Source organism: the organism of the source record quoted next, unplaced genomic scaffold, assembly GCF_019419815.1.
Source record: "Pyrus x bretschneideri cultivar Hongxiangsu unplaced genomic scaffold, Pyrus_bretschneideri_v1 Contig11, whole genome shotgun sequence".
NCBI classification, from domain to species: domain Eukaryota; kingdom Viridiplantae; phylum Streptophyta; class Magnoliopsida; order Rosales; family Rosaceae; genus Pyrus; species Pyrus x bretschneideri.
In genome coordinates this window covers 4,322,678-4,336,728 of record NW_025999402.1, presented here as the reverse complement: position 1 = coordinate 4,336,728, position 14,051 = coordinate 4,322,678, and the positions used below count along the sequence as shown (strand labels likewise).

The 14,051-nt window shown below is 38.3% G+C and overlaps 1 protein-coding gene across 1 annotated transcript; it reads left to right on the top strand.

Annotated features, from left to right (window-relative positions):
- The first annotated feature begins 6,622 nt into the window (after positions 1-6,622).
- Positions 6,623-13,735, top strand: LOC125473088 (protein SCAR2-like). The gene is made up of 10 exons (XM_048575388.1): positions 6,623-6,797; positions 7,390-7,553; positions 7,710-7,833; positions 7,939-8,062; positions 8,591-8,667; positions 8,781-10,252; positions 10,340-12,774; positions 12,880-12,966; positions 13,045-13,167; positions 13,242-13,735. The coding sequence occupies exons 1-10, from the start codon at positions 6,643-6,645 to the stop codon at positions 13,293-13,295; spliced, it is 4,815 nt and encodes a 1,604-aa protein (XP_048431345.1). The 5' UTR covers positions 6,623-6,642; the 3' UTR covers positions 13,296-13,735.
- The last annotated feature ends 316 nt before the right edge of the window (positions 13,736-14,051 follow it).

The window sequence follows — 14,051 nt, the reverse complement described above, 5'->3', positions numbered from 1 at the left end:
CATATGAATTATGTGTTCTTGTTTGTGTTTTCTCTTCACAATCCATTAATTAACAAGATCCATAAAAATTTTGAAACAACAAATATAAACAAAAAGTTTCACGTGTTTCATGCAATGAGCGTATGAAATTATTTTCTTCTATATTCTAAGAAGCTACATATTATACATTTCTCCTGAGATTAAAGATTGTGGCGGATATTAAAGATTTGACCTCCTTACATTTCTACTGATACATATTATACTGAAAACCCCCATGATGTGTTTTGGAGCCAAAGCAAGGGATTAAACAAACCATATTCGCAAATGAATAGTTATTCCTAATTATGATTACGTTGTGGGTCGTCATTTACTTACGGAAACTTCTGTAGCAAATAAATAGAGCAAGATAAGATGCTATGGGTAGCCTCTCTTATTTGCGTTCTTTACAAAGTCCAGTTGATTCAAACACTGTATTTTTATATACAAGATCAAAGTCGGTGATCTCTTATTTGTGTTCTCTTTAAGGTCGGACCGGCCCTAGCATTACAATTTTTATATACAAGACCACATCTGGTGATCTCTTATTTGCGCTCTCTTGAGGGCCGGCCCTGACTCTGTATTTTTTATATACAAGACTAACGTCGATGATCGTTCTTATTGCTATTTCTTTTTCTAATTAATGCATCAAATCTTGAACGAGTATGCATATGTACAATGTACATGATTAGTTGGATACTTTGAGCAATACTTTTCGAGTAATTGCTCCTACTGATATACTTTTCAACTAATAGACCACCATTCATGATTTGTACATGTTCCCATAAACCAAAAGGAAAAAAGAGCAAGGGGACCATTGACTCCACTTGAAATGTTATGTGTTTTTTTTTTTTTTTTAATTCCACGTTATTATTAATTATATTAACCAACTATAGAATTCTTTTATTTGTTTACTCTTGGGCATGGTGATTTGTATATTAGAATCGGTAGTGCTATACATACACCTATTTTATTTTTCACGTACCCTTCTCTATTTCTAGTATTCAGATCGAATGAATTAAAGAAGATCAATTGTCAAATATTAACAAGAGTGTGTGGGAGATAAAAATGAGTGTGAAAATAGCATTATCCTATTAAAACAACAGAACATTAATGTCCCTTTTTGTACGTCTTTTACGACAATTTTATGTGCACGAGAGAGGATCCAAAACCTCTGCACAAGCTTTTATTTGGATAGGTAAATCAACCTATTGAGTTATTAATGTGTATCATCAAAACCCGCTTAGTTTTGTTTCTCTATAGTATGCTGGTGAGATTAGTAGTAATGATGATAGTGCTATGGTCAAATCAAACTAAATAGGTCTTAATAGTTGCGCATTAGCAACCCAATAAGTTAATTTTATTTCTCTCCGATTATCTTGGAGATTCAAGCCCAAATAAGATTAACTGGCTGAGTCTACTTATTGCCCAAATGAAAATGGACTGGACTCTGAATTGCTCGAAGAGTTTGGGTACAGGCCCTCACACAACTTTGGGCCAAACTTTGTACGGCCTTTCTAAGAGACAAGGACGGTATATCTTCTGGCTGTTAGCAGATGTACCGCAAAACAGCCGGTTGAGATTAGCTCAAGTGATTATTGAGGGGGATGAATAACTTAAGTGATTAATATAGGTTCAAATTTTCACTCTATTTTATGTAATCACATAAGATATACTGAAAAATTTTCAGAGAAAAAGAATATATCCACCACACCAAATAATGAAGACTCCGGTAAGCTTCCAATTCAAAAGATTCGAACGCATGGCTACAAACTAGGGATCAGATCATCCCTAAGGACACAGGCACAAAAACCTTCTCATATCCCACTCTCCTTGCTTTGCCATGCTAACCCCGGTCTACTTTTGGTCTCACCCCCATCTCACATGACCCCCAAAATGGGTGCCGTACCCAAGAACCTCGTACTAACGAGGGTGTCGGGGGTACAATCTCTCATTGCACACGACCAACAAAAAAGGGGAAGGGCATTTCCTCTTAGGGGTACCATGATCGGAATAGCGAGTCCAAAGCTATAGGATTCGGGTATTCATCTTTTTTCCAAACGGAATGGCTAAAGACACCATCATTTGTTGGGCATGTCAAATAGTTTACACTAAAACTTGTGGTTGCTGTGTTATTTTCCCATAAATGAATAAGAAGAATCATGTGTATTTACAATAATGAGACATAACTAAGGTAACAAATAAGCTAGGGGTTTGGTGGGTCAAGATTCAAGTGCCCCATAACAGCAACCACTAATTTAACACAGTAGTATTTATGAGGAAATAACCCAAAAAGATTGCTGTGTAAGAAAATGGTGGACTCCCCCCCCCCCTTCATAAAATGCACGTTACTTTCGCATTAGCATTAACAAAGATGGTGGCCATACCATACAGTCGTTGGAGAAGAAGTTGTTGGCAACTGGAAAACCAATTCAATTGTGGCTACACAACACACCATATATATTATATATACACAGTTGAAAGCATATGCGTTCCACTACTAAGGAGTCAAAGCTTTTAAGCAAAGGTTACTTGATTGTTTGAAGCTATAGCTACTCTCGCCTAATTTGTTGTTAATTATGCAAGATTTAAGTATATTGCAACCATCTAAATATGAATGTATGTATGGTTTTTATAGTTGAATGAGCATCTTCAGTGCTGATGTGCAAACGAGAAGTTATCGCCGTTTTTAGTCATCTTTGTCATTGTTCATGATTTAATAAAGGAAGATTAAATAAGGTGTAAATATAATATTTGGTTGGTGGTGCTAAAAATTTGGGTAGATTTACACATTTTTTACATTTTGAAGGGAGTAAATTCTATTGGTAGTGACAGAGCTACTCTTTTGTACCTTCGCGGAGAGTGGAGGCATATCCACTTCAAGCCTATGGTTGATTATACTGGTTTTTGTTGACTTCTTAATTTTGAATGTTAACATATGTAATTTAAAGAAAGAAATGTCCACTATATGCAGAAAGTTTATTATTCTCCAATATAAGGTTGTACCAAAGTAATGAATGGTTCGTTATGCGATCAAAGATTCAATGAACAAGAGTTTAACTATTGAAATAGCGTACACCAAAACAATGAATAATTTGTTATGCAATTAAAGATTCAATAAATGAATTCAACTGTTGAAAATCTCAATACATAACACACAATATACACAGATACAAACCAACAAATTGCCTACATCGCATACACTTGAAGCTAAAGAGAGCTAAATGAGCAAGTCCCAAGAAGAAGACCAAAAGGGCAAAACAGAACCATAGAAAGCAAAAGGTAACAACTACTGGTATCTGGTACAACTACATTCCATGGAAAAAGCGTAAAAAGAAGTTACCAGAAAGCAAGGACACCTTGAAAAAGACACTCCCTGAACTCCCACTAAAACCACTTGCACACTGCCAATCCTTTCTCTTCTTTTCACTCTCTCTCTCTGTACGAAAGTCATAAATAAAAAAGGCTCAACGAAGCTTCCATATTCCCGTTCAGATTTCACACTGGTAAAAAAGGAGCCCAAAAATTTAGGTGCATCCAAAAGTACTGGAATCCGGGAGTCACATCAATGACAGCCATTTTATCACATCATGCGTTTAGATTTTCTGGTTACTCTGATTCCATTGTGATTTGGCATTCATGTCCTGACCTTCCTGGGCTCCAGTAACCAGTGGATAGCTGTCTATCATTCATACCTTTAACTTCAAAGTCGTGTTAAAAGCGGTTTAGAAGGAAGATCGTCAGAAAACGTTTATGATAATTTTTGACAGAAAAATTATAATCAATCCTGAATTGTTTTTTAGGATACTCGACGAATTCTTTTAAAAATGTAATGTTAAGGAGATAAAAAATGTAAAATAGAATAAAATACGGTCTTGGCTTTAATCATTATACTGAACTGAAAATGTGTCCTGAATAAACTTCGAGAATTGCTTAAATCATTGTCTTATGTTTTTTTTCGAGAAGTGTTTTTTTTTTCAATATAAGTTTCAAGATATTTTCAACAAGGTGTTTACGAAACGATCCCCATCTACAACAGTAGGTCTCATTCTGTTGGACCTTACCCTACCTTGATGGTTGTATTTGGCTCAATAGTCAACATGGTATGGTACGATCAACGGATGGCCAACTGCTATTACCTAGAACCCCAGATTTTCCCCCTTCCTTTTATTATTTTTAAGTTTCCTTTTCACATATGAAACCCTGAACTGCATCTGTCAACAAACAAAGAAAAAAAGGGATAACATACTTGTCAATTGGTATCTAATGATCTAGTTATTAGGCCTCCTATGTCCAACTATTCGATATTGTAGTCAATAGTCCCGACTGTATAAGGTTTCATCACAAAAGATCTTAGTGATACTAATAGTTAACCTGTTGCATACAAACTACATGTTACTTTACTATATGTTCGCTATGAGACTCTATTCTCGAACATTTAATAATCTTACATGTTCGTGAAAGGAATCAAATAGACAATATACAATATTCATAGCTCCTTGACGTGGTGAGAACTAATTAGGGTTCATTCTTTGTTAATCATGTCTTGGAGTCTAATTGACGCAGTTGGGATCTATATAATATGATGACAATATCTCTTGCACTTTTTCTCAAACGGACATGAGGGTCTACTTGTTTGGCAAGCACTAAGCAACAAAAACCATCATGATTAACACAAGTTCTTGATGTATTTTATTACTCAAACGGTTTCCAATAAAGTAGTTTCAAATTAACATATAGATTGTATCATATTAGTTTGTTTTTCCTTTTGACAACCAATTTACAAATGTGACAATGCACCAATAAACTACAACGATTAATATTGAACTCATTATGCTTACATATTATCTTTGTATTTATGTGAGTTAAACCGAAGAAATGTTACTAAGTGGAGTTAACTGCTACTGAACCAAACATTGGCTTCATGTAGTTTTTATGTAAGAATAGTGTCGTTGTCTTCCATCGTGTTGGTGAATCTCATTATTAATTGGGTACAATCTCACGAATGACTTCGAGTTGCCATTGCATTAGTTAATCTTTTAATTTGATTTGTAGGGATTGGATTTAGGACTTATTTGCAACTGTTTTTGTAGCAAACGTTTTTGCTCATAAACACTTATACTAGAAGTGTTTTTATTGAAAGCATTACGGTTGTTAGCAAACATTTTTAACCATTTAAGAAACAATGTGATTGACTTGATTGGTATACAAAATGCTTCATAGGTATTCCAATTCAGTATCAAATATTGAACAACCTAGTCACCCAAAAAATAAAAAGAGTAAGGCTTAATTGGATCAATAATTTCCGTGATGATATGGTAGTAGAAAGATAGCCATATGGTAAAAATTAAGATTTAAACTTTTGTGGTGAAGTCTTTAGGATTTGGGTACCAAATTAGAAGTTTTGTCGACTTTTTGTTAATTGTTAGCATGTGAGCTAAAAAGGTAAAGTTAGCCACACATATGACATGTGAGCCTCATGTGCTAACAATTAACTGATAGTTATGTTTTAACCTCACATGTGTAGCTTACGTGCTAACAATTAATGGAGAGTTGATAGAACTGTTAATTTTAGACATAAATCATAACAGACTTCACTAAAGGATTTAAATTATATTTTTTTTACTACAGAAGCTATATTCCGACTACGCTATTACTACATAAACTAATAATCCAATTAGTACTAAGAGTAATTTCCAAGCCAATTGTTTCATCATTACCCCTCCTTTTCAACTTTGGATTGTTTTTAAGCACCAATACCTTGTAGTCTTCAAGGCAAGCGATTCCAACTCAAACACACCAAGACACAATATTAAATAAAGATTTCTGCACACTTGTTTTTTTTCTATTTTTCAAACTATAATTTGTACAAAAGGATATTCATAAGTACAAAATTAAAAAGAAGTGTGTGAAAATTATTGGTGTATCAAAAAAAGCGTGTGAAAATTATTTACGTTTTATATTACATCTAGGTTGGAAAACGAGTCGTTTTCATGTCATACATGTTATCTTAATGGGTCATGTCTTGTTGTGTCAAACTCGTAATCTTACTTGTTCTTAACAGTTGACTCCATAACGACTTGATTCGTTAACGGGTTGTGCCATTTTGTGTCAGGTTGACGGGTTATTCAAGAAATTATCTTGTCTAATGTCTAGATCTGACAAACGATGTCTTATCGGTTCCTAACAAATGACACGACTAACGACTCAACTTGTTAACGGGTTCTTAATAGGTGAGACAATAACAATCTAACTCGTTAACAGATTAACAAATGTGCAAAAAATTATCCGGTCCAGTTACATCATACGTACCATGATCCAATACAACCGGCGCAATAAAAGCGGCAAGTTGGGCGCCGATCGTTTGCTTACATTCCAAAATTCTCAGTTAAAAATTAAAAAATATATCATTAATTACTTCTCCTCCCTTCCGTCTCTCTCTGTCTCACTCCCTTCACGTCTGTCTCTCCCTCTGACCACCACCGCATACTCTCTCTCTCTCTCTCGCTCTCTATCTCTCTATCTCTCTCTCTCCCCCTCCTGGAAATGTAAAATCGAAGAGCAGAGTTACATATACAATTTGCAGTTTCTGAGTGATTAGGGTTTATCGGAGTGGAGACCTGAAGAATGCCGTTGACAAGGTACCAGATAAGGAACGAGTACGGCTTGGCCGATCCGGAATTGTACAGAGCAGCCGATAGGGATGATCCGGAGGCTCTACTGGAAGGCGTCGCCATGGCCGGCCTCGTCGGTGTTTTGCGGCAGCTCGGCGACCTTGCTGAGTGAGTATCTTTTGCCACTGGTTTTACTTTATGTGGGTTTTGATTCGAATTGTTGAAAGTTGTTGCTTTTACCAGAAATTCTGAGACTTTAGGGCTTGAAATTTGGACTCTTGGAGTTGATAATTCGATTAATGTGATAGAATTACTATTTTGGGAATTTTGGTGTAGATTTAGACTTTATTACTGGATTAACGGCGAGTGAAATCTGTTGACTTAGTTGACACCAGTACTGAACTATGCTGGTGATTAAATATGCGATTTTTGGAGATTACCATTTGATCAGGGCGATTGAAGTGCGCGTAATTGGGAATATTTTTCGGAAATGAATCTGTTGGATTAAAAATTGGTTATAGGATCATACAGAAATCCAAATGTTCTAGAATTTGGATTTAACTTGGTTAATGCAAATGTGGCATGGATAAATAAGTACTTCTCTGTCCAAGAATTGATGTTTAAAGCCTTTTCAGCTGACATGTAATTTGGGTTTTCCGGTTGATACGACTGTATCACATAACTTATATGGTAGGTTTTAAGTTAGTTGGTAATGGACTTACGAGAAATGCATTTCGTTGCCAATTTTTGCTTATCATAGGTTTGCCGCTGAAATATTCCATGACTTGCACGAAGAAGTAATGGCAACCGCTACACGAGGCCATGGTCTAGTGGTTCGTGTCCAACAGCTTGAAGCGGACTTTCCCTCAATTGAGAAGGCACTTCTATCTCAAACCAATCATTCTTCCTTCTTTTCCAATCCAGGTTTGACTACTTGTTATGTAATTTTTTATTCGTAACTTGTGCACCTTGTTAAAGCTATAAAAATCTGATGCATTAGTAAAAACACTTCCCTTTTGGCCATGTTGATAATAGAAATTAATTACAGCATATTTATGCAAGTGCACAATTCTATTGCAGGGGTTGACTGGCATCCTAATCTGCGTTCTGAACAGAATATGATCACTCGTGGAGACTTACCTCGCTTTGTAATGGATTCTTATGAAGAATGCCGTGGTCCTCCTCGGCTGTTCCTTTTGGACAAGTATGATGACCCAATTTGTGTTCACTTATGCTACTTTAACCTATATAGTAAAATGAAAAGATTTTGGAAAATTTTAAAATAATTATGTTTATCCAATTCTAACAGGTTTGATGTTGCTGGAGCTGGGGCATGTTTGAAGCGGTACACTGATCCGTCATTCTTTAAAGTTGAATCAGCATCTTCAATAACAGTAGAGACGCAGAGAGAAAAGAAAACCCGTAAAGTGAAGGTATTGCGATGGAATGAGCATTTCTCATTAACTGCGTATTCTCTAGTTACTTGCAAATTTATTTACTATTTGAGCTCTCACAAAATTACTTAAAAGGTATAAACATGAAAAGAAAAGGAAAAACACATGGCATTGCTCCTCTGGGAGGAGCGCTGCCACCCATGGGTGGCGACCATGATTGTTTTCCATGGTCTTGTGCTGCCTAGTTCAGTATGAGCAAGATATTACTTACACAGATGCCACCCAATTGATGTTTAGTTCTTCTCTTTGAGATTTAATTTTAAGCATGGACCTTGATTAAGTTCTGTTTACGTCACTCCTTCTGACTGACTGCATGTGCTAGGCATCTCCTAATCTTGATTTGGAGTGTGAGCCAGCATGCAGGCCTATGTGGAAACCGGGGAATGCTACTTTTTTTTTTTGTACTAAGAATTTGCAAATTAGGTTCTCCTTTTTCTGTTGCCAAGTCATTGCTATACTATACACCTTATGTCATTACAATATTTACTATGGTCTTCTTATGTGTAGCAGAAGAAAGGATCCCGCTGGAGGAATGGTGAAACCCCAGAAGTTGCACTGACATCACATGCCAAGTCAAATGCCAAGTAAGAGCTCTTTTTTCATATTACCACACTGTTCTCATTCACGCTATTGTAAATGTTCATGTTTAAAGAACAGCTGGTTGAGTGGCTACTTATTGTTTTTTCAAACAATGCAGACTGCATGAGTTGTTCCTGGAGGAGCGTATTGAGAATCGTTCTAGTGATCCTGCACATCGTGTGAAATTGAAGAAAAGGCATTTGAATGGATCTGCAGTTGACTCAAAAACTGGGAAAAGTTACATGAAGACATTTCTGGAGACTCTTTCACCAGAACGCAAACTTATTTGTGAAACTTCTGTTGGTCCACCGCTCTTGAGATTGACCTTAGATGATAGCAGTGAGCCAGACCTTAGAATACTTGACATCACTACAGTAAGTCCTGCTGAAATGTCCCCAGAAAGGAAAAGTGCTAGCTCTTCACCTGATGTCCATGAAGATATATTTAAACCATCCGTGGATGGATTTAATAGTGGGGGTTTCGATAGAGAAATTCCAGAGGGGTCTGAACCAAACTCTGATGTTGAGACAAATGAAAATTATTCCAACCTTCATCAGGTGGCAGCTGATAAACAAATAGCAGTTGGTGGAGAACATAAAACTGAAGGCAGCATGGAGGGTTCCACCCCCTCAAGTTCTGATGATAGGACCAGTGAGGTAGACAATTACATGGATGCTCTTGCAACTTTGGAATCAGAAATGGAAACTGACAATGAATTTAAACCTAAGAACAATCTACGCTTCCAGAACGTGGAAACGTACGGGACAGATTCTGATGCAAATGAGGAGGAACATCTGGAGCTTCAAACTCGATTTTCGGATTCTCAATCAATTGGAAACTCCTCTACATCGGATGACGGGAAGAATTCATTTGAAAAAGATACAGCCAGTTTTTCGCACTCTGATAGTCCAAGCAATGTGGTTGAGAATTCACCATCAGAGTGTGATGGAGCAGCTAAAGAATTCCCTTCCACTGAAACCTGTGGAGCTGAGATTTTTGAGATGTCATCCAACCAGAAATCTGAATTCGTGGAGTCTCTAGAAGCCACAACAAAGGAGCAGGTGGTGTCTCATAATGCATGCATTGTGGAAGACATAATCCCTGATTCTGGAGATACATCTTACAGTGCATTTGTTAGGGATATGAGTCCTACGCTACATTCAGACACTGGAGCAAACTCGCCAGTGGTATCATTGGCAGGACCTGTGTTAGATGATAACCCCTCTGACGAAATTAAAGTTGATTGTAAACCATTAGACATTGACGAAAATGAGACAAATCTGGATAATTCTCTGCCTTTTGTCCGTGACTCCCAGACTAATGATGCTTCACCAAGCCATCCCATTGATGAGCCAGACATGGAAGATTTAGGTTTCAGTTCCGATGCTTTGCCACATTTGTCAGACGTTGAAGAGCTTGCTTCTGAAGATCAAAGTAGAAATAATGATGTGAATAAAATACTTAAGACACAATATGCAGATGAAGATTCTCTAGAAAGCTTTGCCAGAAAGATTGATTCACCACGCTTAAGTATTTCATCCACAGAAGAGCAGCTTTCCTCAGCCCTGCCAGAAGAACAAATATCTTCAGGTAATACATTACTGCCTTATTATAGAGATGTTATAAATCTTGATAACACGGCTTCCAGACTTGATAATCCTGTTTCACCAACTGCAGTCAACTCCGAAGTTGTACCGTTTGTGGTGGATGCTGCACAGAGTCATATCTCAGAAGAGCCTGTAGTGGATGCTCCACAGACACATGGCCTAATAGATCAGCAGGATGCTTGGCAGGCACATGGTCTAACAGAGCAGCAGGATGCTCCACAGAGACGTGGCCTAACAGAGCAGCAGGATGCTCCACAGAGACGTGGCCTAACAGAGAAGCAGGATGCTCCCCAGATGCATGGCCTAATAGAGCAGCAATTATCTGATTTAGATGAGGATGTTCCCCAACTTGAATCCGTCAAAGAAGAAGTGGGTATTCCACATTATGAAGAAAAATTCAACGTAGAAGAGAGATTTAGTGCCGTGGATAACGATGAATTATCTGATTTAAATGAGGATGTTCCCCAACTTGAATCCGTCAAAGCTGAAGCGGGTATTCCACATTATGAAGAAAAATTCAATGTAGAAGAGAGATTTAGTACCGTGGATGATGATGAATTACAATTATTCACAAGTGATGCTGATGTAGGAGGTGATACCGTTTCTGTGGAACTTCCATCTAATTGTCCAACTTTCACAGTCCACGAAGATCATGTGAATTCAGATGATCTGGTACCTGAAACACTAAATGTAGAAACTGCGGCTGTGCCCTCTTCTGCTGTTGCCCAACCCGATAATGACGTCAATGATGTTAGTTATTCATCTGCAAATGCAATTTCTTCTCCACCAAGGAACTATATAAATTTGCATGAATCTCTTCCTGGATTTGGGGATTTCCATGAGAATGAATCTGAACTGAATGAAGTTTCTCCAGAATCTGTCACAGACTCAGAAGTGCAAATGGAAGCAAGTAAACAAGATGTTTCTCCAGATTCAGAATCTAACTCAAGTCAAGCAGTTACTCATGACCATTCCAGTTCAAAAGCATCTGATGATGGTCATAATTTCTCTCGGGATGAACAGACTGAGAACAGTTTGGCTGTGCATGATGTCCCCGCAGAATCAAAACCAAGCGAATCAACTATTTATGACCATTCCAGTTCAAAAGTATCTGATGATGGTCATAATTTCTCTCTGGATGAACAAACTGAAAGTAGTTTGGCTGTTGGTGATGTGACCATAGCCTCAGCATCTTTAGAAAATACGGAAGTTCTGTCTTCACCTACCTGCTACCTCCCAGAGCCTGAAACTAGTTTGGACAATTCAGTGGATTTACAAGCAAACCAAGTTGATATCGGATATTTGCCAAGAGATGGAGCAAGGGATCAGCCAGAAGCTGACTTAAAGCATTCTCTGGAGGTTCAATCTGATGAACTTGATGTGGAAAGTTCGGATGAAGATCAAGCAAGCATCAACTTATCGAGTCTTCAATCTGCACAGGCAGGGTCTCAAAACCACATGGATTCGGAGAAATCTAACCAGTTACCATCTACGGAGCACATCAATCAGGAAGTATACTTGGATGCTTCCCTGGAATCTCATTCTGAATATCTCCCAAGCCAAGCTTTAACATCAGAGTTCTTACCAGAATCATCAGGCCTGGAACTTGATGTTACGAAGCAAGCATTGGAACCATTTACCCTTCCTAGATCAGTCCTGCCCCCTGAAGGTACTGTGGTCAATCTGGAAGACATGCCACCATTGCCACCTTTACCACCAATGCAATGGAGGATGGGAAAACAACACACTTCCCTTTTTTCACAGAGAGAATCGGTTGGAGTTAACCAGGATTCTTTACTGCCAATACAGCCGTCGGAACCTGATGAGAAAGCTCAATTTGATATGCCAGCACCACAGAGAGGTGGGCTGCCGCCCCAGAACCCATTTTTGCCTCCCGCGTCTGAAGAAGGCGAGAAGTTCCAACATGTTTCTGAACCTTTAATTGGCAATATGGTGCATCCTGCCCTGTTGCAGTTACCAGCCATGGTTAATGATGCTAATCTTCAACATAATTTCCCTGACTTAGGGGGAACACAATTCTCAAACCCATTTTTGTCGTTACCAGAGGTATCTGATGACAGGCCTGGAATTAATCACTTTGCTTCAGTGGGAGAAAAAATTCGGACTGGTTCAAATCCATTCACTGGACCAAGCTCTGAATGTACAACTTCTACACTTGACCCTGAATCTTCTCATGGATCTATTATCCAGCCTGTGCAGCGGGTAACACCGGAGACCGGTATCGAGCCTAAGGTGCTTCAACATTCACCGAAAAATTCAGAATCGGAACAAGAACCTCTTTCCACATCCGCGACAGCTCCAACAATGGTGGAGCAGCCTCAGCATAGTTTACCAACATCAGAGGGAGAAATATCATGGTCATACAATAATTCTGCTGTAATGTCAGACTATGAAGTTGGAAGGTCTAATGGAGTTCCAGTTACTAAGCTCCCTCGTCCTAGAAATCCCCTCATCGATGCTGTTGCTGCTCATGGTCAAAGCAAGGTAATTGATAATCCATTTATGGCATCTGTTCTTCTTTTTCTGGATGTGCTCTTCTTGATATTTATGCTTTACAAAGTACCTTTCTAACGTGTTGACATTTTGCAGTTGAGAAAGGTAACTGAACGAGTTCGGCCTCAGGTTGAACCTGAGGTAGATGAAAGAGATTCATTGCTGCAACAGATAAGAACTAAGGTCAGATATGTCTATTTTTGCTGTACTTGGGCTCTCTATTTTCGAAGTTAAAGACTGAACCAACTTTTGTTGTCTTAGTCCTTCAACTTGAAGCCTGCAATGGTGACAAGATCTTCAACGGTGACAAGACGCAGCATTCAGGGCCCGGCAACAAACTTGAGGGTCGCTGCTATCTTAGAGAAAGCAAGTGCAATTCGCCAGGTTAATCTATCTCCCTCTGCTACCTGTATTTCTTTGTTAGTTAATATAATAATACGAGAAGAATTTCGTTACAGGCATGTGCAGGAAGTGATGAAGATGACGATGATGATAGTTGGAGTGATAACTAAAGGGGTTTATTCTACTTAACCTCTTAACCAGTGCTGTTCTTGGCTTGAAGTGGCTGGTCACTTCTCTTTCTTACAGAACGCTGGACGTTTCTGTAGTTTGGTGTATTCTTTCTCCTTACTCAAAATTCTTGTATTATACGGCTCCCCTCTCGCTTCAAAATCTACTTGTTGAAATGTCGCTCAGCTCTATCCGTGGGAATCTAGTGTGAGGCAAAATGCTTTATACAAGAACGACAGCTACAGCTCTGCGCGTAAGCGCGGTTCCAATCTACTTCCAGATATACTCATTTTTAAGATCTTGTTAGGTGTATATTGTTTGAGTGATATAAATGTAGTACGTAGCGTACCAAGAATGAAATTTTGTAATCCTGTATGTAATTGAAATGTTATGGTGCATATATGTATCCCTATATATACTAATACTCTGTTTTGCTGGCTCATATTTAGCGGCCATTGTTTTTGTGTTCATATTATGTCGATGTGTGGAACTTATTCAAGACTACAAATTCTTAAATTCACCTTTTCATTTCTTCCGCAGCGTATTAGCCATAGGTTTATCTATTCCTTGCAAATTCTTGTTTGCAGTTTTGATTTCAGGAGACCTGGGTCCCAACCACGACAATGACTTATATGGCATGGGTACACCATTTCGTTTTGGTCCCACTCATTCAGTCTAGGCTAAACAACCGGACTATATGATGTGGTGTCTAGACCGAGGACTTTCTTCATTGCCAAATCCAACAACTCTAGCAAAAT

Coding starts and splice junctions, on each gene's coding strand:
- LOC125473088 (XM_048575388.1), top strand. CDS start 6,643: ATGCCGTTGACAAGGTACCAGATAAGGAACGAGTACGGCTTGGCCGAT. Junction 12,967..13,044: donor TGCAACAGATAAGAACTAAG/GTCAGATATGTC, acceptor TTGTTGTCTTAG/TCCTTCAACTTGAAGCCTGC. Junction 13,168..13,241: donor AAGCAAGTGCAATTCGCCAG/GTTAATCTATCT, acceptor ATTTCGTTACAG/GCATGTGCAGGAAGTGATGA.